The sequence below is a fragment of the Phacochoerus africanus genome, chromosome 4 (assembly GCF_016906955.1).
Source record: "Phacochoerus africanus isolate WHEZ1 chromosome 4, ROS_Pafr_v1, whole genome shotgun sequence".
Lineage (NCBI taxonomy): Eukaryota > Metazoa > Chordata > Mammalia > Artiodactyla > Suidae > Phacochoerus > Phacochoerus africanus.
In genome coordinates this window covers 81,069,316-81,090,950 of record NC_062547.1, presented here as the reverse complement: position 1 = coordinate 81,090,950, position 21,635 = coordinate 81,069,316, and the positions used below count along the sequence as shown (strand labels likewise).

General features: G+C 39.1%; 1 protein-coding gene across 9 annotated transcripts in view; it reads right to left on the bottom strand.

Moving 5' to 3' along the window:
* UIMC1 (ubiquitin interaction motif containing 1) overlaps window positions 1–21,635 on the bottom strand; it is a 136,622-nt gene that overhangs the window by 54,242 nt on the left and 60,745 nt on the right. For 6 of the 9 annotated variants that reach the window (XM_047778018.1, XM_047778021.1, XM_047778022.1 and 3 more), the window contains exons 4-6: window positions 10,400–10,524; window positions 9,314–9,419; window positions 8,263–8,999 (exon numbers count right to left, since the gene is read on the bottom strand). In XM_047778018.1, coding sequence (XP_047633974.1) covers window positions 8,263–8,999; window positions 9,314–9,419; window positions 10,400–10,524 — 968 coding nt within the window. Of the gene's footprint in view, window positions 1–8,262; window positions 9,000–9,313; window positions 9,420–10,399; window positions 10,525–21,635 lie in introns of those variants that run through there. The other 3 variants (XM_047778020.1, XM_047778024.1, XM_047778023.1) reach the window with 3 other exon arrangements.

Below are 21,635 nucleotides of genomic sequence, written 5' to 3'. Positions count from 1 at the left end.
TGATGCACTGTGTAAGATAACATATAAACATTAAGGGTGAATCAAATGAATTATGATTTCAGAGAAGCAATTATGGGGAGTTTTCATCATGGCTCAGCAGAAACGAAGCCAACTAGTATCCATAAGGACATTGTTTTGATCCCTGGCCTTGCTCAGTGGGTTAAAGATTCAGAGTTGCCGTAAGCTGTGGTGTAGGTGGCAGACTCGGCTCAGGTGGCAGACTCGGCTCAGTCTGGCATTGCTGTGGTGTACGCCAGCAGCTACAGCTCTGATTAGACCCCTAGCCTGGGAATTTCCATATGCCATGGGTTCAGCCCTAAAAAAAAAACACAAAATAAAAAAGAAAGAAAAGCAACTATGAAGCGTTTGCTGTAGAAGGAGGGAATGTAGAGAAAAGTCCTGTTCTCAATGGAAATAGTGAGTTTGGAAAAATTGCAATCCATGAGGGAAGTCTCTCATGGCACAAGTAAGCCATAACATAGGCTATCCAAAAGAAAAGGTTATATAAAGATTCCTTTTGCTACAAAATCTACCACTGTGGTTTTAATGTCTGGCTACAAGGACATCTTTTAAGAAACATAACAAATAGGGACTGGATAAAGAAAAGTATTTTCTATGATTAATAATAGAATTGGGAGTTCCCGTCGTGGCGCAGTGGTTAACGAATCCGACTAGGAACCATGAGGTTGCGGGTTCGGTCCCTGCCCTTGCTCAGTGGGTTGACGATCCGGCGCTGCCGTGAGCTGTGGTGTAGGTTGCAGACGCGGCTCGGATCCCGAGTTGCTGTGGCTCTGGCGTAGGCCGGTGGCTACAGCTCCGATTCAACCCCTAGCCTGGGAACCTCCATATGCCTCGGAAGCGGCCCAGGGAAATAGAAAAAAAAGACAAAAAAAAAAAGAATTGGTGCAAATGTTTATTCATTAAATGTAGGTACACAGAAAAATATGGAAAAAGCAGCTTCTGCTGACTTAGGGGTACTTCTGAGGAAGAGCCTGAGCTGTGAGGCTTCTTCCAGGAGACGTAAAGCTACTAGCTTTTCAGAGTCTCCTAACAGGATATAAATAACCTAAACGAGTTAGGTATCTCTCAACCACTCAGGTAAACTATGAAATATACTAAAAAACAGGAATAGCCTAGATGAGCCTTCAGTCAAAGGAAACATAAAGGTGCACAATGGGACTGCAGTCATTATGAAAAATGAGGGTTGAACAAAACTGTCAAAAGGACTAGAATACTACAGAAATAAATACTTCACCTATTTGTTTCAAATCTGGTGACAAAAGTTTTTTCTGTCTCAAAAAAAAAAAGTAAATACTGACATCTGGTGTCCATTTAATAGAATTTTACCTTGTTAGAAGGACTAGCCAACTTAAAGCCTTGGACTTCAGAAGCAATCAAGGCACTAACTAATATGTTATGAGATACCTCGACCTATACTTTAAGTTAAAGCATATCTCTACCTTCTCTGGTATAATTTAAAAAAATTATTATATACCTACTGTGTGCCAGGTCTATGCAAATCACCTCACATGCATTAATGCCTTTAATCCTCACAAGAACCTTCTGAGACAGAAGCTATTATACTATTTTAGAAATGAAGAAAGTGCAACTTTGACAAGTTATATAACTGCCTAAAATCATAGAGCTGTTCAAGTGGAGCTTGGAGCTTTCTGAAGCAAAATCCATGTTCTAGCCACCAGTTATGTTCTTTACTCAAGTGATCTTCTTAGCATTTCAACACAGAATCAAGAATGTCTTCATTTCAATAAATCATTTTTAATTTCCAAATATACCCCTCGATGGCAGTAATCTAAACATAGGGGTAAGTAAGTTTCTTTCAGAATATGAAAATAACAGAGCAAAATAAGCAAATAAAATTTGTTTAGGATATCCAAATCCAACTAAGGTGAATAGAGAAGCATGCAGGAACATAACTTTCACTAAGGTTTCACCTGTGCACTCTGCCTGAACAAGTAATATGTTAATGGAAAAGAGACAGTTTGCAAAAAATCTAAAAAAGAAAAAATCTAAAGATTCAGAATCAAAAAAATAATAATAAAAAAAATAAAAAATCCAGAATCAAGCAGTCTTCAACACCATGACCTAGAAGTCAAAGTGAATTAAACACATCATCTGGTCACCACAGAAATGTCCTCTGTTGTCAGATACTAGTAGCTTATCAAGCCTTTCCACAGAGTAGATGAACCATCCATTAAAATTTCCATTTTCTGGAGTTCCTGTTGTGGTGTAGCAGAAACAAATGTGACTAGTTGCCATGAGGATGCAGGTTCAATCCCTGGCCTCGCTCAGTGGGCCAGGGATCCGGCGTTGCCATGAGCTATGGTGTAGATCACAGATGTAGCTTGGATCCCAAGTTTCTGTGGCTGTGGCATAGCAGCTATAGCTCTGATTTGACCCCTGGGAACTTCCACATGCCATACCTGCAGCCCTAAAAAGAAAAAAAAAAAATTCCATTTTCTGATTCCAATTTCAGGCTGCCAAATTCCTTCATCTTAGAAAAAGGTACAGTAGATGGTCAACCTGAGTATTTTGGTCACTGAAAATGTTTCTCGTCCATAATAAGACAACAAACTGACATTTGGTATACACATCAATTTAAAATTTGGTTAATCAAAGTCAGTTTTCACACACCCCATACAATGTGGTCACTTCTGGGAAAGAAATCCCAGTACCTGAACTGAAAAGGTTAAGGATCAGATCCTGAAAAATAGTGACCACATCAACATACTACTCCTCACCTCCCTGTTGTACAGACATCAAGACAACTTCTCCATTTTCATCAACAATTTCTCTATAACTTCAGTAATGGCAGAAACCAATTATTATCTGATCCTAAAACTTTTATAACCTTCATACAGACTAAGCAGTTTGCTCTAAGGTGAATGTTTTTCTTTCTTTTTTTTTGTCTTTTTTTTTGCTATTTCTTTGGGCCCCTCCCCGCGGCATATGGAGGTTCCCAGGCTAGGGGTTGAATCGGAGCTGTAGCCACCGGCCTACGCCAGAGCCACAGCAACGCGGGATCCGAGCCACGTCTGCAACCTACACCACAGCTCACGGCAACACCGGATCGTTAACCCACTGAGCAAGGGCAGGGACCAAACCCGCAACCTCATGGTTCCTAGTCGGATTCGTTAACCACTGCACCACAACGGGAACTCCTGAATGTTTTTCTGAGTCCCTATTTCTGGGACTCTTTTGCTATTTCTATCAGCCAAGGAGTCTCAAATGTGGGCATTTCTAGCAAAGCCATAATCAATAGAAAATGTTTAACAAACACATAAACTCTTTACCTACAGTTCCTGAAAGCAAAAGACCATTATTTGCCTATTAAAATCAGTAAATTGATTTCTCTTTGTTGTTGTTGGTCTTTTTGCCTTTTCTAGGGCCGCACCTGAGGCATATGGAGGTTCCCAGGCTAGGGGTCGAATCGGAGCTGTAGCCACTTAGCCTACGCCAGAGCCACAGCAATGCGGGATCTGAGCCTCGTCTGTGACCTACACCACAGCTCATGGCAACGCCGGATCGTTAACCCACTGAGCGAGGCCAGGGATCAAACCTGCAACCTCATGGTTCCTAGTCGGATTTGTTAACCACTGAGCCACGACAGGAACTCCTGTTTTGTTTTTTCAAGACACTACATTATTGGCAAGGCTGCAGGGAACTAGGCCTTCTCATACACTGCTGGAAGGAAAGAGTACAAACTTGAACAACGTTTATTGCAATTTATTGTAATTTAGCAATAAATAGCAAATCTCTTTTTTATGTTCTTTAACCCAGCGTTTTTCAGGCTCCCTATCCCTAGAGACACTAATTTTAAATAAATAAAAGCTTTATTTAGAAAGATGTTTATCACAATGGAAATATCTAGCAATGGGAAAATGATTTACACAGTTCCAGTTGTGGCTCAGGAGTTAACGAACCCAACTAGCATCCATGAGGATGCAGGTTCGATCCCTGGCCTCGCTCAGTGGACTTAAGGAGCTGGCATTCCTGTAAGCTGTGGTGTAGGTCGCAGGCGCAGCTCGGATCCCACATTGCTGTGGCTGTAGCTATGGTGCAGGCTGCAGCTGGGATTTGTTCCCTAGCCTGGGAACTTCCATATGCTTCAGGTGCACCCCTAAAAAAAGACCAAAAAAAAAGGAAAATGATTTAAATATTATAGTAAATTCATAAGCCAGAATATTAAGTCATTAAAAATGAAATCTATAGTTTTAACATTATAAGAAAATGTTTACATTATATTTTTTTGTTTACATAATATTAACTTAAAAATACAAAAATAGGCATTCCCACTTTTGCACAGTGGGTTAAGGATCCAACGCTGTCTCTGCAGCAGCATGGGGTGCTGCTGTGGTGCAGGTTTGATCCCTGGCCTGGGAACTTCCACATGCCATGGGTGTGGCCAAGCAAAGAAAAATTACAGATGATTTTCTAGACCTAGTACCTTATCTAGGCTTGGTTTACCATCCTGTTTTAGAATGTATGAGGCACCCTATTTCCTTATGATAAAGTCCTTTTTGTTTATTTATTTTATTTTATTTTATTTTTTATTTTTTGTCTTTTTGTTGTTGTTGTTGTTGTTGTTGTTGTTGTTGCTATTTCTTGGGCCGCTCCCGCAGCATAAGGAGGTTCCCAGGCTAGGGGTTGAATCGGAGCTGTAGCCACCGGCCTACGCCAGAGCCACAGCAACGCCAGATCCGAGCCGCGTCTGCAACCTACACCACAGCTCACGGCAACGCCGGATCCTTAACCCACTGAGCAAGGCCAGGGACCGAACCCGCAACCTCATGGTTCCTAGTTGGATTCGTTAACCACTGCGCCACGACGGGAACTCCTGTTTATTTATTTTAAACAACCACACCTGCAGCATACAGAAGTCCCAGGAAGTTCCCAGGATCGAATCGGAGATGCAGCTGTTGACCTACACCTTAGCCACAGCAACACCAAATCCGAGCTACATCTAAGACCTATGCAATAGGTCCTTAACCAGAGATTGAACCCACATCCTCACAGACACTGTATCAGGTTCTTAACCCACTGAGCTGCAAAGGGAATGTCAAAGTCCTCTCTTTAATTAAGCTAGCTTGATTTGGTTTGTTGTAGCCAAATAGTGCCAATTAATAACACTATGTGTAGAATCTGGTGGCCTGTTCATAAAGTTAGAGAACTTCAATCTAATAAGGCCAGGCACTATGTTCTAACCACTTCCTGCTTATCCCAAAGGCATTGCTTTCAAACCTCAGAACTTGACACAAGTCTGTGCTCTAGAACTCTGGCCCCTAGGACCTTTCAAGCTAACAACTTGAATTAGAGTAAATCATTGTGTTCACTCTGTGGACTTAATTTATTCTTTTAAAAGGAAGCACCTCTGAATTGCAATGAATGAACAAAATATGTTATCATAAGCATAACGTAATTTTCCTTTGGAAAAGAGGCAAGTCACCATAAGACTTCCCATACAGACTTTCCTATCTTTCTTGAATGTAGATGAAGAAGGATGCCAGGAAAAAATAATTCCTATACATACTCTCAATGAACAAACTTCTGGTCCCTTGAAGACTACCATTTATTGAGTGGCTATAATCTCCTAAGTATTACACTGGACACAATATAATTCACTTTAATCATCAAAGCTACTGAAAGATAAAAGTTACTACTCTTATTTTGCAGATGTTTACAGATGTTTTTTAACTGATATTCAGAGGTTAAATGGCTTGCTCAAAGGCAGAAATACTAAAACACTGAAGTCAAAATTCAAACTCCAAATCCATGTGCTCTACACTATGCTATGATATTTCTCATAGCGACCATTTCTTGAACCAGTATCACAAAAAAGACAGAATAGGATAACAGCAAAACAAAACCAAAAACTCAAGAGTCCAGTAACAGAAATAGCAACAAAAAATAGTATAGCAATCGGAGTTCCCATAGTGGCTCAGTGATAACGAACCTAACTAGTATCCATGAGTATTTGGGTTCGATGTCTGGCCTTGCTCAGTGGGTTAAAGATCTGGCATCGTCATGAGCTGTGGTATAGGTCACAGATGTGGCTCGGATCTGATGTTGCTATGGCTATGGTGTAGGTCAGCAGCTGCAGCTCCAATTCAACTCCTAGCCTGGGAACTTCCATATACCTCAGATGCTGCCCTAAAATGACCAAAAAAAAAAAAAAAAGTATAGCAATAAAACAGAATGCTCTTGAAAATTCTATTTCATAAAGAATTTGTAATTATATAATTGCCTTTATAATAACGAGAGAAAAAACAGAATATAAGCTTATTATATATACAATCTATGTATCTACATAATACAATCTAGCTATCTCATAAAAAGGCTTAAAATGGCAACCTAAATGTCCCAAAACCAAGGATTGTTTTCAGTAAATTACTGAAAATCACCACAAGCAAAATCAGAAACATACCATTATGTGGGGGAAAAAATAAACTGGAAAACTAACTGTACTTCCTATCACGAAGGACCACTTCCCCTAATACATAAAAGGTACCTACAAACCACTAGAAAAAGACTGTCAAAAAAGGAAAATGCCTCTAGGATCTAAACAAACAGAAAAGGAAATACAAGTGGGTCTCAATTACACACATAGAAAAAAAACAAATTAAGACTTCATAGAGATACTACCTTTTGCCTCTCACATTGGCAAAGATCAAGGAGTCCTGAAAATACTGTACTGGTATGGGTACGTGGAAACCAGTGCCCATAAAACCTCTACCAAAAGCAATTTAGGAATAACTAACAAAACCGTAAATACATATAGACTTTGATCCACCAACTCTATCAACAACAAGTTATCCTACAAATATCTCCCAAATAGATGAAACATCTTCTGTACACACACACACACACACACACAAAGTAATAATCACTGCAGTAGTGTTTGTAATAGTAGTATTTGGGGAACACCCTGAATGTCCACCAATAGGGGCACTAGATAAAATACACTCACCCACACATGGTGTATTACACTTGAAAAAAAAAAAAAAGAAATTCTTTATGTACTGTTATGGAATGATCTCATAGAGATATTAAGTGAAAAAAGAAAGGTACAGAACAATGTAGAGTACACTATCATCTGTGTAAAAGAAGGTGAGGAAAAGAATAAGCATACACATTTGCTTGCTTTAAATAAAATATCTCAGAAGGATACAATAGAAACTAGTAATAAAGGTTGATTCCCAGGAGGATAACTGCTGGGACGGAGATGGGAGAAAGACTTTTTATTTCTAAATTTTGACTTTTGAGCCATGTGAACATTATGAACTATTCAAAAACCTAGCTTTTAGAAACATATTTTAAAACAAAAAATAAATTATGATACACCCATATGACAGAACAATGTTTTCAAATATACTTAATAAACAAGAAAAAATACAGAATAAGCTATTAAGCAGGGGAAAAGATCAAAGTTTATACAGAAAAGTCTTCATTTTGTTGAAAAATTAAAAAGAAAATAATTTTTTATGCATAGAAATATTGATGATTATCTCTTGGTGCTGGGATTATGGGCAATTTTTTCTTCTTCCTCTTTTTTTTTTTTTGCTTTTTAGGGCCATACCCTAAAAATATGTTAAGTTCCTGGGCTAGGGGTCAAATCGGAGTTTTAGCTGCTGGTCTATGCCATAGCCACAGCAACAAGGGATCCGAGCCACATCTGAGACCAACTACACCACAGCTCATGGAAACACCAGATCCCTGACCCACTGAGCAAGGCCAGGGATTGAACCCACGTTGTCATGGATACTAGTTGGATTCGTTTCTGCTGCACTACAAAGGGTACTCTGAAATTTTTCCTTCTTTACACTCTTCTGTACTTTCCTAATTTTCCACAATGAGCATATGTTTGTTACTTTAAAAATCAAGTGATTAGGGGGAATTCCCACTGTGGCTTGGCTCAGTGGTTAACAAATCTGACTGGCATCCATGAGGACACAGGTTCGTTCCCTGGCCTCTGTCAGGGGGTTAAGGATCCGGCGCTGCTGTGAGCTGGGGTATAGGTTGCAGATGTGGCTCGGATCTGGTGTTGCTGTGGCTGTAGTGTAGGCCAGCAGCTGTAGCTCCAACTTGACCCCTAGCCTGGGAACCTACATATGCCTCAGGTGCGGCCCTAAAAAGCAACAAACAAACAAACAAGTGGGGAGGAACACAAAAAGAATAGCTAGGTAAAATAATCCTTGTTGAATGTGTGAATAAATCATCCTTAATCACAGTGTTGCTGACCCTTACCTGACCATGACTGGTTGTTGGTTCTTCCTCCAATAAAAGTTTCTCTTTCAAGGTTTTAATTGGGCCTTCTTGGAAATCCTTGGTTTTTGCGCGCCAGACAGATGCCCTAGACTCCTGCCTCTCCTCTTTGTCTTCATCTCCCATATCTTCTGAGATGCCTTCATTTTTTTCACTAGCCTGATCTCCTTGGCCACATTCATTCTGGATCAGAGAAGGAGGTCTAGGTAACACTGGTTCCCCAAACCCCTTTTTTTTTAAGAGCTGCCTTTGAGCCATTTTCAGGCTCTTCTGATAAACCTCCAACTGGCAGAGAATGACCTTAGTATACTGGTTAGGGTCTACTCCAGCAGGGCAGAATGGAATACCCCAGAAGTAGTGCACAGTGCCTCCAGTGTCCTGAAGACCTTTGGCATCTGTTGGGGTAGGCAGACAGTGCCTAGATGTGTCCCCCCTACCCTGGGCAGCTTTGTGAAAAGCACAACCCCTCCCAGTACTTTCCTGTGGCTTCCCACACTGTGTGTGCTCAGCCAAGTGGCCAGTACATCTGTCAAAACATTTAACGTTCTCATTCTCAAACACTGGCTGGCTTGACTGGTCCCAGCTTCCTGAGCTGACAGAGACCGGCTCCTCTTCAGTGTTTTCATTGTGGTCCCAAGGCTCCTCTCTTTCCTCAGACTCGTTTCCCTGACTGATATGTGAGCCTTTAAACAGTGATGGAGGTACCAGCTGCCATATGCCTGTAGGTATTTGAGAAAAAGTAGGGCTAAGGACAGACAAACTTTTTTATTAAGGGGGCTTGGTAAGTTATCACTTATCATGAATTACATAATGTGGGTAAAAAAGGCTCTTCTTTGGGTTTAACCAAATGTTGGCTTTTCCTTGGAGATAAAAGTATTGCTAGATATTAGTGAGATCTCAACTACTTTCTGGTTTAACTTCTTTAATACCACCAAAGGGATTTTGGGCATTTCTGTATATCTACTCTCAGCATGATATCCCTGTGATATGGTTATACTTGATGAGAAAGAAGAGCCAGAACAGGGAGACATGCCTTCAGTGGTCCCAGAGTCTGTGCTTTTCTCTTGATGGGACTGTGAAGATGGTCCAGTAGCCAGAGGTTGAGATCTGGTAGCAGAAGCATCAGAAGGCCGGCAACTCTGAAACAAGTGATCCCACACCAGACCAGGTTTATTATTAAAAGATCTATACAGGAAGGGTCACAGGAAGGACAAAAAGGGGAGGCCACCGTCCTTAAGAGATTCTCCTCTCCAAAATGTAGATGCTCAGTTCAAATGAATTCCACAACATGTACTGCATGCCTACTATGTGCAAAGTACTATACTAGATCACTACACTAAACCCTTTTCTAACATACAGAGATGAATGGCATAAAGGATGGAGCAGGACCTGTCACTGGCAAATATTCAATTATACATGTTCAAATCACAATTTAATATTATTTCAAGATTTTTTAAATTGCCCACTCCTTCTCTCCATAACCCACCTCTAGTTCTCATTCCCTCTATTCTCCCCACAAAACAGGGGAAGCAAGCACCTTATCTTGCTCCCTTTTGGTTTCCAAGTATTCAGTAACTCTTTTCAGAAGTTGTCAAATACTACGGTTCTCTTAAGCCATGGGCTGAGAATCTGTCAGGTGGAAGAAAACTCTTTCACAGAGGATGTTTTTGTTAAAACATCTCAGGAGTTCCCCTCGTGGCGCAGTGGAAACGAATCTGACTAGGAACCATAAGGTTGCGGGTTCGATCCCTGGCCTCGCCCAGTGGGTTAACTGAGCATGGCCGTGAACTGTGGTGTAGGTCGCAGACAAGGCTCAGATCACGCATTGCTATGGCTATGGTGCAGGCTGGTGGTCACAGCTGTGATTAGACCCCTAGCCTGGGAACCTCCATATGCCATGGGTGCAGCCCTAAAAAAAAAAAAAAAAAAGAAAGAAAAGAAAAAAAATTCAAATTGGGTTCATCAACAATTCAATACAGACTTTAAAAATTGTTATGGGAAATATCTGTTAGTTTAAAACCCTATGAACTACTACAGCTAGTTCCTAGATTCAGCACTGCAGAAATAAAAGAATACTAGTGATCAATCCTCACAAACTTATTCAACATAGCATATTTACATTCAGACTTTCTGCAATGGCTTTCCTCAAGAGCTCTTCTTCCTCCTCCTCCTGGCTGTTCACCTCCCGAGCTTCCTGTTCACTCATTTTGAGAGCCAGAGCAAACTGTTCTTCTTCTGTCATTTCTGTAAGAATATAGGGAAAAGTGAGAGAAGGACACCACAAATATTGAATAAGAATGTTGACAAGAAAGAGAATTATTAAACTTCCAAAGTGAAGACATTATAGACAATTTAGTACAATTTTAAAATTTGCTAATGAAGAAAACCTCAAAGGTAAGGTGCTGGCAAAAATCAACAGCAGCAGTTACAACAATCCTGGGTTAACTATTCTGTGAGCTCCTGTGAAGCATTTGCCTGTTTTGCTCACTGTTGAATCTCCAGCACAGAAAAGAGGTCTGGCACCCAGAAATAATAAATATATGGTGAATGAATAAATAAAAGGAACTAACTCCCACTCCAGGGCTTTTGTTCCATATCATACTGCTCTATGTGCAACATTTAACCAGAATATTTTCACTCTTCAGAATCCTCTGATTTACCCAGTAGAAAAGAACATTCCTAATGACCAGAATGTCATCTCCAAACACATCATTTCTCATTAAAAACAACTGGGATACCTTGGAGAAACAGCTGATTCGAAGCCTGGAGCATGAAATGTAGAAGCTGAGCCAGAATATTTGTCATATCTGAGAGTAAGTTATCTATCAGATACTACTAGGGTCATATCAAAAGAACTTAAGAGCTCACTTAAAAAGGTTCTCACTGGCCAAAAAGAGGACAACCGAAACATCAATAAGGATAATGAATGCAATGAATTAAAACACATTAAATATATTTAAATCTATGAGTTCATAACAGTACTTAAAAAAAAACAACTGGTTACTGTTGAAGAAAATTAGTGAATCGATTACTTTGAAAACTGGTATAAAAGGATAGAGAATCAAGCTTTTGTCCTACTCTTGCAATACAAGCTGTATTAATACACTACTGGGTAACCAACCAAATAGATAAAATAAGATTTTAAAGAATTATTCCAGGAGTTTCCTAGTGGCCTAGCAGTTAAAGACTGAGCATTACCACTGCTATGGCTCAGTGCCAAAGGCGCGGTTAAAAAACAAAGTGTGTGTATATATATTTCTTTAAAAAAAAAGGATTATTCTAGCTACTAATATAAAAGAAATGATAGAATTAGGATATTGTCACTTTGTATAATGGCCATGGAGAGGATTTTGGCAATTTCTAACAAACTACATATATGACCCAATAATCCCAAATCCAACAATATGCTCTAAAGATCTATTTCCAATTTTTTAAAAAAGTAAACATGCACTGTATTTTTCATTGTAGCCTTGTTTGAATTTGCAAAAAAACTGGAATCTACAAAATGACCACAAGCTTGAATAAACTCTGGTATATATACATATAACTGTAAAGAAGAATAAGGAAGGTACCTATGGATAGTGAAGAGAATGAATTTAAAGAAATAATAAAGTTTTTTAAAAAGTAAAACACTTAAAAAAGAGTATAGGGAGACGGGATTAAGGTGGCGGAATAGAAGGAATGGAGCTCAACTTCTCTCCTAAAAACAAAGAAATTCACAACTAAAGACTGAGCACACTTCACCAAAATGGACCGGAAACCTTAAAAAAGATACCCTACTCCAAAAGAAAAAGAGGAGGCCACATCAAGAGGTAGGAGGGGCGATTTCACGATATAAACAACCCCATACCTCCTGGGTGGGAAGCTCCACAGACTGGAATCTAACTGGTTCACAGAGACTCACCTACAGGAGTGAGAGTTCTGAGCCACACGTCAAACTCTCACGTGTGGGGATCTGGCATAGGGAGAAAGAGCCCCAGAGCATCTGGCATTGAAGGCCAGTGGGGCTTGTGCGCAAGAGCTCCACGGGACTGGGTGAAACGGAGACCCCATTCTTAAAAGGCACACACAGACTTTCATGTGCACTGAGTCCCAGGGCAAAGCAAAGTCTCCAAGGGAATCTGGGTCAAACCTGACCACAGTTCTTGGAGGACATCCTGGGAAAAGAGGGGTGAATGTGGCTTGTTGTGAGGGAAGGACATTGAAAGCAAAGCTCTCAGGAATATTCAGCAGCCATGCCTTTCTCTGGAGGTGGTCATTTTGGGAAAATCTGGCCCCACCCATCAGCCAGCCGCTGAGAAGCCCCAAGGCAAACAACAACCCAGGTGGGATCACAGCCCCACCCCTCAGTAAATAGGCTACCTAAAGACCCCTCAGGCACACAGCTGCCTCTAATCCCATCCAGAGACTAAGCCCCACCCACCAGAGGGATTAGAATCGGCTCCTCCTACCAGGGGGCAGGCATCAGCCCCTCCCATCAGGAAGCCTACAGCAAGCCCCCATACTAACTTTAGCCACAGGGGGGCAGACATCAGAAGTAAGAGAGCCTACAACTCTATTATCTGTAAGAAGGTCACCACACCAAAAACCTATTAAAAATGAAAAACAGAGAACTATAACTCAGATGAGGGAGAAAGGAAAAACCCCAGAAAAACAGCTAAGCCATGAGGAGATTCTCAGCCTCCAGGAAAAAGACTTTAGACTGTTGATGCTGAAGAAGATACAAGACATTGGAAATACACTGGAGGCAAAGATGGATAACTTACAGGAAACACTGAGCAAAGGGATACAAGATATAAAACTTAAGAAGAGATGCAAAATACAATAACTGAAATAAAAAATTCACTAGAAGCAGCTAACAGCAGAATACAGGAGGCAGAAGAACGAATAAGCGAGGTGGAGGACAGATTAGTGGAAATTACGGGTGCAGAACAGAAAAGAGAAAAAAGATTGAAAACAAATGAAGAGAGTCTCAGAGAACTCTGGGACAACATTAAACGCAGCAACATCCGTATTATACGGGTGCCAGAAGGAGAGAGAGAAAAGGAGACAGAAAAAATATTCCAAGAGATAATAGCTGAAAACTTCCCTAACATGGGAAAGGAATCACTCACTCAAATCCAGCAAGCACAACGAGTAACATACAAAATAAACCCAAGGAGGAACACCCCGAGACACATACTAATCAAACTGACCAAAATTAAAGACAAAGAGAAAATCTTGAAAGCAGCTAGGGAAAAGAAACAAATAACATACAAGGGAACCCCGATAAGGCTATCAGCAGATTTTTCAACAGAAATGCTGCAGGCCAGAAGGGAGTGGCATGATTTACTTAACGTGATGAAAGGAAAAAACCTCCAACCAAGATTACTCTACCCAGCAAGGCTCTCGTTCAGATTTGAAGGAGAAATCAAAACCTTCACAGATAAGCAAAAGCTGAGAGAATTCAGCAACACTAAACCAGCCTTACAACAAATACTAAAAGAACTTCTATAGGCAGAAAAGAACAAGAGAAGAAGGAAAGGAAAAAGAACACCAAAAGCAAATCCAAAGTAATTAATAAAATGGCAATAAGAACATACATATCAATAATGTCCTTAAATGTGAATGGACTAAACGCCCCAACCAAAAGACAGAGACTGGCCAAATGGATACAAAAACAAGACCCATATATATGCTGTCTTCAAGAGACCCACTTCACTTCTAGGGACACATACAAATCGAAAGTGAGAGGATGGAAGAAAATATTTCATGCAAACGGGGATCAAAAGAAAGCTGGAGTAGCAATACACATATCAGACAAAATAGACTTTGAAATGAAGAATATCTTCAGGGACAAAGAAGGACATTACATAATAATCAAAGGATCAATCCAAGAAAATGTTATAACAATTTTAGATATCTACGCTCCCAACACAGGTTCACCACAATATATAAGGTAACTGCTAACAACCTTAAAAGGAGAAATCGACAATAACACAATCATGGTGGGGGACTTTAACACCCCACTTACAGCAATGGACAGATCAACCAGACAGAAAATCAATAAGGAAACACAGGCCCTGAATGAAGCATTAAACCAGATGGACATAATAGATATTTATAGGACATCTCATCCAAAAGCAACAGAATACACCTTCTTCTCAAGTGCACATGGAACATTCTCTAACATTGATCATATCCTGGGCTACAAATCCAACCTCAATAACTTTAAGAAAATTGAAATCATATCAAGCATCTTTTCCGACCACAATGCTATACGACTGGAAATCAACAAGAAAAAAACTGCAAAAAACACAAAACACGTGGAGACTCAACAACATGCTACTAAGCAACCAATGGATCACTGAAGAAATCAAAGAGGACATTAAAAAATACCTAGCAGCAAATGACAACGAAGACATGACACTCCAAAACCTATGGGATGCAGCAAAAGCCGTTCTAAGAGGAAAGTTTATAGCAATACAAGCCCACCTCAGGAAACAAGAAAAAGCCCAAATAAACAAGCTAACTTTACATCTAAAGCAGCTTGAGAGAGAAGAACAGACAAGACCTAAAGTTAGTAGAAGGAAAGAAACCATAAAGATCAGAGCAGAAATGAATGAAATAGAAACAAGGAAAACCATAGAAAAGATCAATGAAACAAAAAGCTGGTTCTTTGAAAAGATCAACAAAATTGATAAACCCCTAGCCAGACTTATCAAGCAAAAAAGAGAGGACTCAAATCAATAAAATTAGAAATGAAAAAGGAGAAGTAACAACGGATACCACAGAAATACAAAGGATCATAAGAGACTACTATATGCAACTATATGCCAATAAAATGGAAAACCTAGAAGAAATGGACAAATTCTTAGAAAAGTACAATCTTCCAAGACTAAACCAAGATGAAATAGAAAAGATGAATGGACCCATCACAAGAACTGAAATTGAAACTGTGATTAAAAAACTTCCAACAGGAGTTCCCGTTGTGACGCAGTGGTTAACGAATCCGACTAGGAACCATGAGGTTGCGGGTTCAGTCCCTGCCCTTGCTCAGTGGGTTAATGATCCGGCGTTGCCGTGAGCTGTGGTGTAGGCTGCAGACGCGGCTCGGATCCTGCGTTGCTGTGGCTCTCGTGTAGGCTGGCAGCTACAACTCCAATTCGACCCCTAGCCTGGGAACTTACATATGCTGTGGGAGCGGCCCAAAGAAATAGCAAAAAGACAAAAAAAAAAAAGGTCACCTTCCGTTTGGAATTCCCATCGTGGAGCGGTGGTTAATGAATCCGACTAGGAACCATGACGTTGCGGGTTCGGTCCCTGCCCTTGCTTAGTCGGTTAAGGATCTGGCGTTGCCGTGAGCTGTGGTGTAGGTTGCAGACGCGGCTCAGATCCCGCATTGCTGTGGCTCTGGCGTAGGCTAAGCCAGATTCGACCCCTAGCCTGGGAACCTCCATATGCCGCGGGAGCGGCCCAAAGAAATAGCTAAAAGACAAAAAACAAAAACAAAAACAAAAAAACTTCCAACAAACGAAGTCCAGGACCAGATGGCTTCACAGGCGAATTCTATCAAACATTTAGAGAAGAGCTAACACCTCTCCTTCTGAAACTATTTCAAAAAGTTGCAGAAGAAGGGATACTCCCAAACTCATTCTATGAGGCCACCGTCACCCTGGTACCAAAACCAGACAAAGACTCCACAAAAAAAGAAAACTACAGGCCAATATCACTGATGAACATCGATGCAAAAATCCTCAACAAAATACTAGTAAACCACATCCAACAATACATGAAAAGGATTGTACATCATGATCAAGTGGGATTTATCCCAGGGATGCAAGGGTTCTTCAATATCCCCAAATCCATCAGTGTGATACACCACATTAACACGCTGAAGAATAAAAACCATATGATCCTCTCAATAGACGCGGAAAAAGCCTCTGACAAAATCCAACACCCATTTCTGATAAAAATCCTTCAGAAAGTGGGCATAGAAGAAACCTACCTCAACATGATAAAGGCCATATATGACAAACCCACAGCGAACATCATTCTCAATGGTGAAAAGCTGAAAGAATTCCCGCTGGGATCAGGAACAAGACAAGGATGTCCGCTCTCGCCACTACTCTTCAATATAGTTCTCGAAGTCCTAGTCACAGCAATCAGAGAAGTAAAAGAAATAAAAGGAATCCAAATTGGAAAGGAAGAAGTAAAACTATCGCTATTTGCAGATGACATGATACTATACCTAGAGAATCCTAAAGACTCTACCAGAAAACTGTTAGAGCTTATCCACGAATTTGGCAAAGTTGCAGGATACAAAATCAATACACAGAAATCGATAGCATTTCTATATACTAACAATGAAAAAGCAGAAAAGGAAATTAGGGAAGCAATCCCGTTTACCATCGAATCCAAAAGAATAAAATACCTAGGAGTAAACCTACCTAAAGAGACAAAAGACCTGTACTCTGAAAACTACAAGCCACTGATGAAAGAAATCAAAGATGACACAAATAGATGGAAAGATATACCATGCTCGTGGATTGGAAGAGTTAATATTATCAAAATGACTATACTACCCAAGGCAATCTACAGATTCAATGCAATCCTATCAAATTACCAAGGACATTTTTCACAGAACTTGAACAAAATATTTTAAAGTTTGTTTGGAAGTACAAAAGACCCAGAATAGCCAAAGACATCCTGAAAAAGAAAAATGGAGGTGGAGGAATCAGGCTCCCGGACTTCAGACTATACTACAAAGCCAACAGTCGTCAAAACTGCATGGTACTGGCACAAAGACAGACATATATATATAAATCAGTGGAACAGGATAGAAAGCCCAGAATTAAACCCATGCACTTACAGCCAACTAATCTATGACAAAGGAAGCAAGACTATACAATGGAGAAAGGACAGCTTGTTCAATAAGTGGTGCTGGGAAAACTGGACAGCCACAAGGAAAAGAATGAAATTAGAACACTCCCTAACACCATACACAAAAATAAACTCCAAATGGATTAAAGACCTAGATATAAGACCAGACACTATCAAACTCCTAGAGGAAAACATAGGCCAAACACTCTCTGACATAAACGACAGCAACATCTTCTCAGATCCACCTATCAGAATATTGACAATAAAAAGAAAAATAAACAAATGGGACCTAATCAAACTTCAAAGTTTCTGCACAGCAAAGGAAACCCTAAACAACACAAAAAGACAACCCACAGAATGGGAGAAAATCTTTGCAAATGAATCAACTGACAACGGATTAATCTCAAAAATTTATAAACAACTTCTGCAGCTCCATACCAAAAAAACAAACAACCCCATCAAAAAATGGGCGGAAGATCTAAACAGACAGTTCTCCAAAAAAGACATACAGATGGCCAAGAAACACATGAAAAGATGTTCAGCATCACTCATTATTAGAGAAATGCAAATCAAAACCACGATGAGGTACCACCTTACACCAGCCAGAATGGCCATCATCCAAAAGTCTACAAACAACAAGTGCTGGAGAGGGTGTGGAGAAAAAGGAACCCTCGTACACTGTTGGTGGGATTGTAAATTGGTGCAACCACTGTGGAAAGCAGTATGGAGATTCCTCAGAAAACTAAACATAGAACTACCATTTGATCCAGCAATCCCACTTCTGGGCATCTACCCAGAGAAAACCACGACCCACAAAGACACACGTACTCCAGTGTTCATTGCAGCACTATTTACAATAGCCAAGACATGGAAACAACCTAAATGTCCATTGACAGAGGAGTGGATCAAGAAGATGTGGTACATACACACAATGGAATATTACTCGGCCATCAAAAAGAACGAAATACCAGCATTTTTAGCAACATGGATGGACCTAGAAACTATCATGCTAAGTGAAGTCAGCCATACAATGAGACACCAACATCAAATGCTTTCACTGACATGTGGAATCTGAAAAAAGGACAGAATGAACTTCTTTGCAGAACAGATGCTGACTCACTGACACTGAAAAACGTATGGTCTCCAGAGGAGACAGTTTGGGGGGTGGGGGGATGTGCTTGGGCTATGGGATGGAAATCCTGTGAAATCAGATTGTTAGATCATTATACAACTACAGATGTGATAAATTCATTTGAGTAATTAAAAAAATGAAAAAAAAAGCAAATAAGCAAATGGGCAGAGTAAAACAATAAAAAACTGGACTATAAAAGTCAATTCCATGGGAAAAAAAAAAAAGAGTATATAGTATGTTAGCTTTTGTGTAAGAAAGGAGAAATAAGAAAATACACCCGTTAATTTTTTTAAAGAGTGACATGAGAAGGATAAATCATAAGTCAGAGACTAATCCAAGAGGTAATATACAGGTAGGTGGGAACAAATTTGAAAGGATAAGGGATGACTATAGTTTTTTGTATAACCTAGACTTAATCGGGTAAATGTTAAACCTATTTTTAAAAAAACCAAAAAAAAAAAAAAATACAGTGAGGATGAGGGATCCCTAAACATAAAAAATGCACCCAACTGAATTTGAAATAAACTTAATGAGAATGAGAACATAACATATCAAAATCTGTAGGAGGCACCTAATGCAATGTTTACAGGAAGTACAGCTTTACATGATCATATTAGAAAAGAAAAAAATTTTTAAATCAGAAATCCAAGCCTTCCCCTTTAAGAAGCCGGAAAATGAAGAGCAAAATTAACCAAAGTAAGAAGAAATGAAGAAATATAAAGAGAAGAAACCAATAAAATAGAAAAAAAAATTAATACCAAAAATTAGTTCTATGAAAAAGTCAATAAAGTTTATAAAACTCTAATTGGACTGATCAAGGAGAAAGAGAAAACATAAAAGTTAACAATACAGGAATAAAAGAGGAGTGTATCACTATGATTATACAGTTATGCAAAGAATAAGGGAATACCATGGACAATTTTATGGCAAAAAATTTGACAAACTGTATCATGCATTCTTGACAGGCATGATATGATATCTTCTCCAAGTGGACAAAAACTGGTTCTTGGAAGTCAAAAACTCTTACTCTCTTTATATATAAGACACAGATATAAAAGATAGTATATAAGTATATAAGACACAGATAAGTAAGTCAGTACATGATTTATAGCACCATCTGTGGTATTAAAATTTCATGGGATAGCAGTGGCTAGAGGGAAAAATAAAGTCTTAAAAGGACCCTTCAGGTAATAATAAAGAAAAAAGGTTTGAGAAATACGATTTAGTATGAAACAAACAAAAAAAAATCATTGAAAAATATAACTTATAAAAACTGACAAGAAGAAATAGAAAATCTGAATAGTCTTATATGTAAAAGGATTTGAATTTGTAATTAAAAACCTTCCCATAAAGAAAATCTAGGGCCATCTGACATTCATTACTGGTGAATTCCAACAAAAAATAAAGAAAAAAATAATACCAAACTAATTCAGAAAATACAGTATCAAGTCTTCCCAAACTGATTTATAGATCCAACACAATGCCAGGAAAAATCCCAACAAGCTCAATAAATGGAACATCACATAAAAATTCAGAAAAATAGATCCCCACATTCATTTTTCATTTATCAACAAACAATGCTAAAACAATTGGTTGTCTATAAAGAAAAACAAATTAGTCTTAACCCTTATCTCACACTACATACAAAAAGTTTAAATGGAATATATATCCAAATGTAAAAGCGAAAAGTATAAAAACGTTAGGAGAAACCATAGGTGAAAATTTTTATAACCTAGGCGTAGTCAAATATTACTTACACAAGACCAAGAAGGAAAAAAAAACTAAGATCTCAAGAAAATGTAAAATTTCTGGAGGTTCCCATTGTGGCTCAGCAGTAACAAACCTGACTAGCATCCATAAGGATGTGGATTCAATTCCTGGCCCTGCCCAGTGTGTTAAGGATCTGGTGCTGCCATGAGCTTCGGTATAGGTGGCAGATGCAGCTCGAATCTGGTGTTGCTGTGGCTGTGGCACAGGATGGCAGCTGCAGATCCAATTTGACCCTTAGCCTGGGGTCATATGCCACAGCAGTGGCCCTAAAAAAAAAAAAAAGTAAAACTGCTGTTTGTTTAGAAAATTGAAAGGTAAGCCACAAAATGGAAGAACATATTCATAATACATATAATCTGACAAAAGATTTGCATCCAGAATGCATTAAAATGCCTACAATCCAATAATAAGAAAACAAGCTAATTTTTTTTCTTTTTAGGGCTACCCCCATGGCATACAGAGGTTCCCAGGCAAGGGGTCAAACTGGAGCTACAGCTGCTGGCCTACACTACAGCCATAGCAACACCAGATCCGAGCCACATCTGCAACCTACACCACAGCTCACAGCAATGCTGGATCCTTAACCCACTGACTGAGGCCAGGGATTGAACCTGCGTCCTCATGGATGCTAGTCATTTGTTCCCACTGAGCCACAACGGGACTCCAAACAGCTACTTTTAGAAATAATGAGCAAGATATCTGAACAGATATTTCACAAAAGAAAATTTTGGAAGGACCATTAAGCTCGTGAAAAGATCATTAGTCATCAGGAAAATGCCAGTTAAAATGAGCTACTACATACCACTAAAATAGACAAAATGAAAAAGACTGACATTCTTAGAACATTATTATTCATTCCTAATGAAGTCACTAAGTCATCAATTAAAAGCTGATTAAATCTCTTATGTTCAATTTAAGAGAACCCAAAACCATGCAATGCAAAAGATAAAAATCTGAGGTCTCTGCAATACTCTGCTTTTTAAAATGCCCTGTATTCCCTAAAGATTCTGGAAAGAAGGCTTTGCTACATTAACATGAAAATAAGAACTTAGAAGGACTGTTTTCCAGTACACTGAGAGGAAGCTCTAGAGCCAGACTGCCTGCGTTTGATTCATGACTTTGCCTTTTTGTGCAATTTTGAGCAGGTTATTTATCCTCTATGTAATACTGGTACTGGTCTCTGATAATCTCCCTCTCCCTTTTTTGCTTCTTTTAATCTGCTGTGGACATGCATATAGAGTAAATACATTCTTGACTTTAAGAATTCTCATGTAAATACCATGATTTAATAATACTTGTTTTAGTTCACATATATGAAAAACGGACGTAATAATATTTAAGGCTAATACAAGGATTAAATAATTCAATACATATAAAATGTTTAGAATAGTACCTGGCACATAACAAGTGTCCAATAACTGTTAATTACTATTGCTAGTTAACAAATTATTTACTGTGAAACATATATTATTTACATAAATCCAAAACTACTTCAGATTACTCATTTTATATATATTTCACGGACAGCATACAACCACATAATTTGACAAAGCCACCATTACAAATTTACTTAACCACAATCAGAATTAAA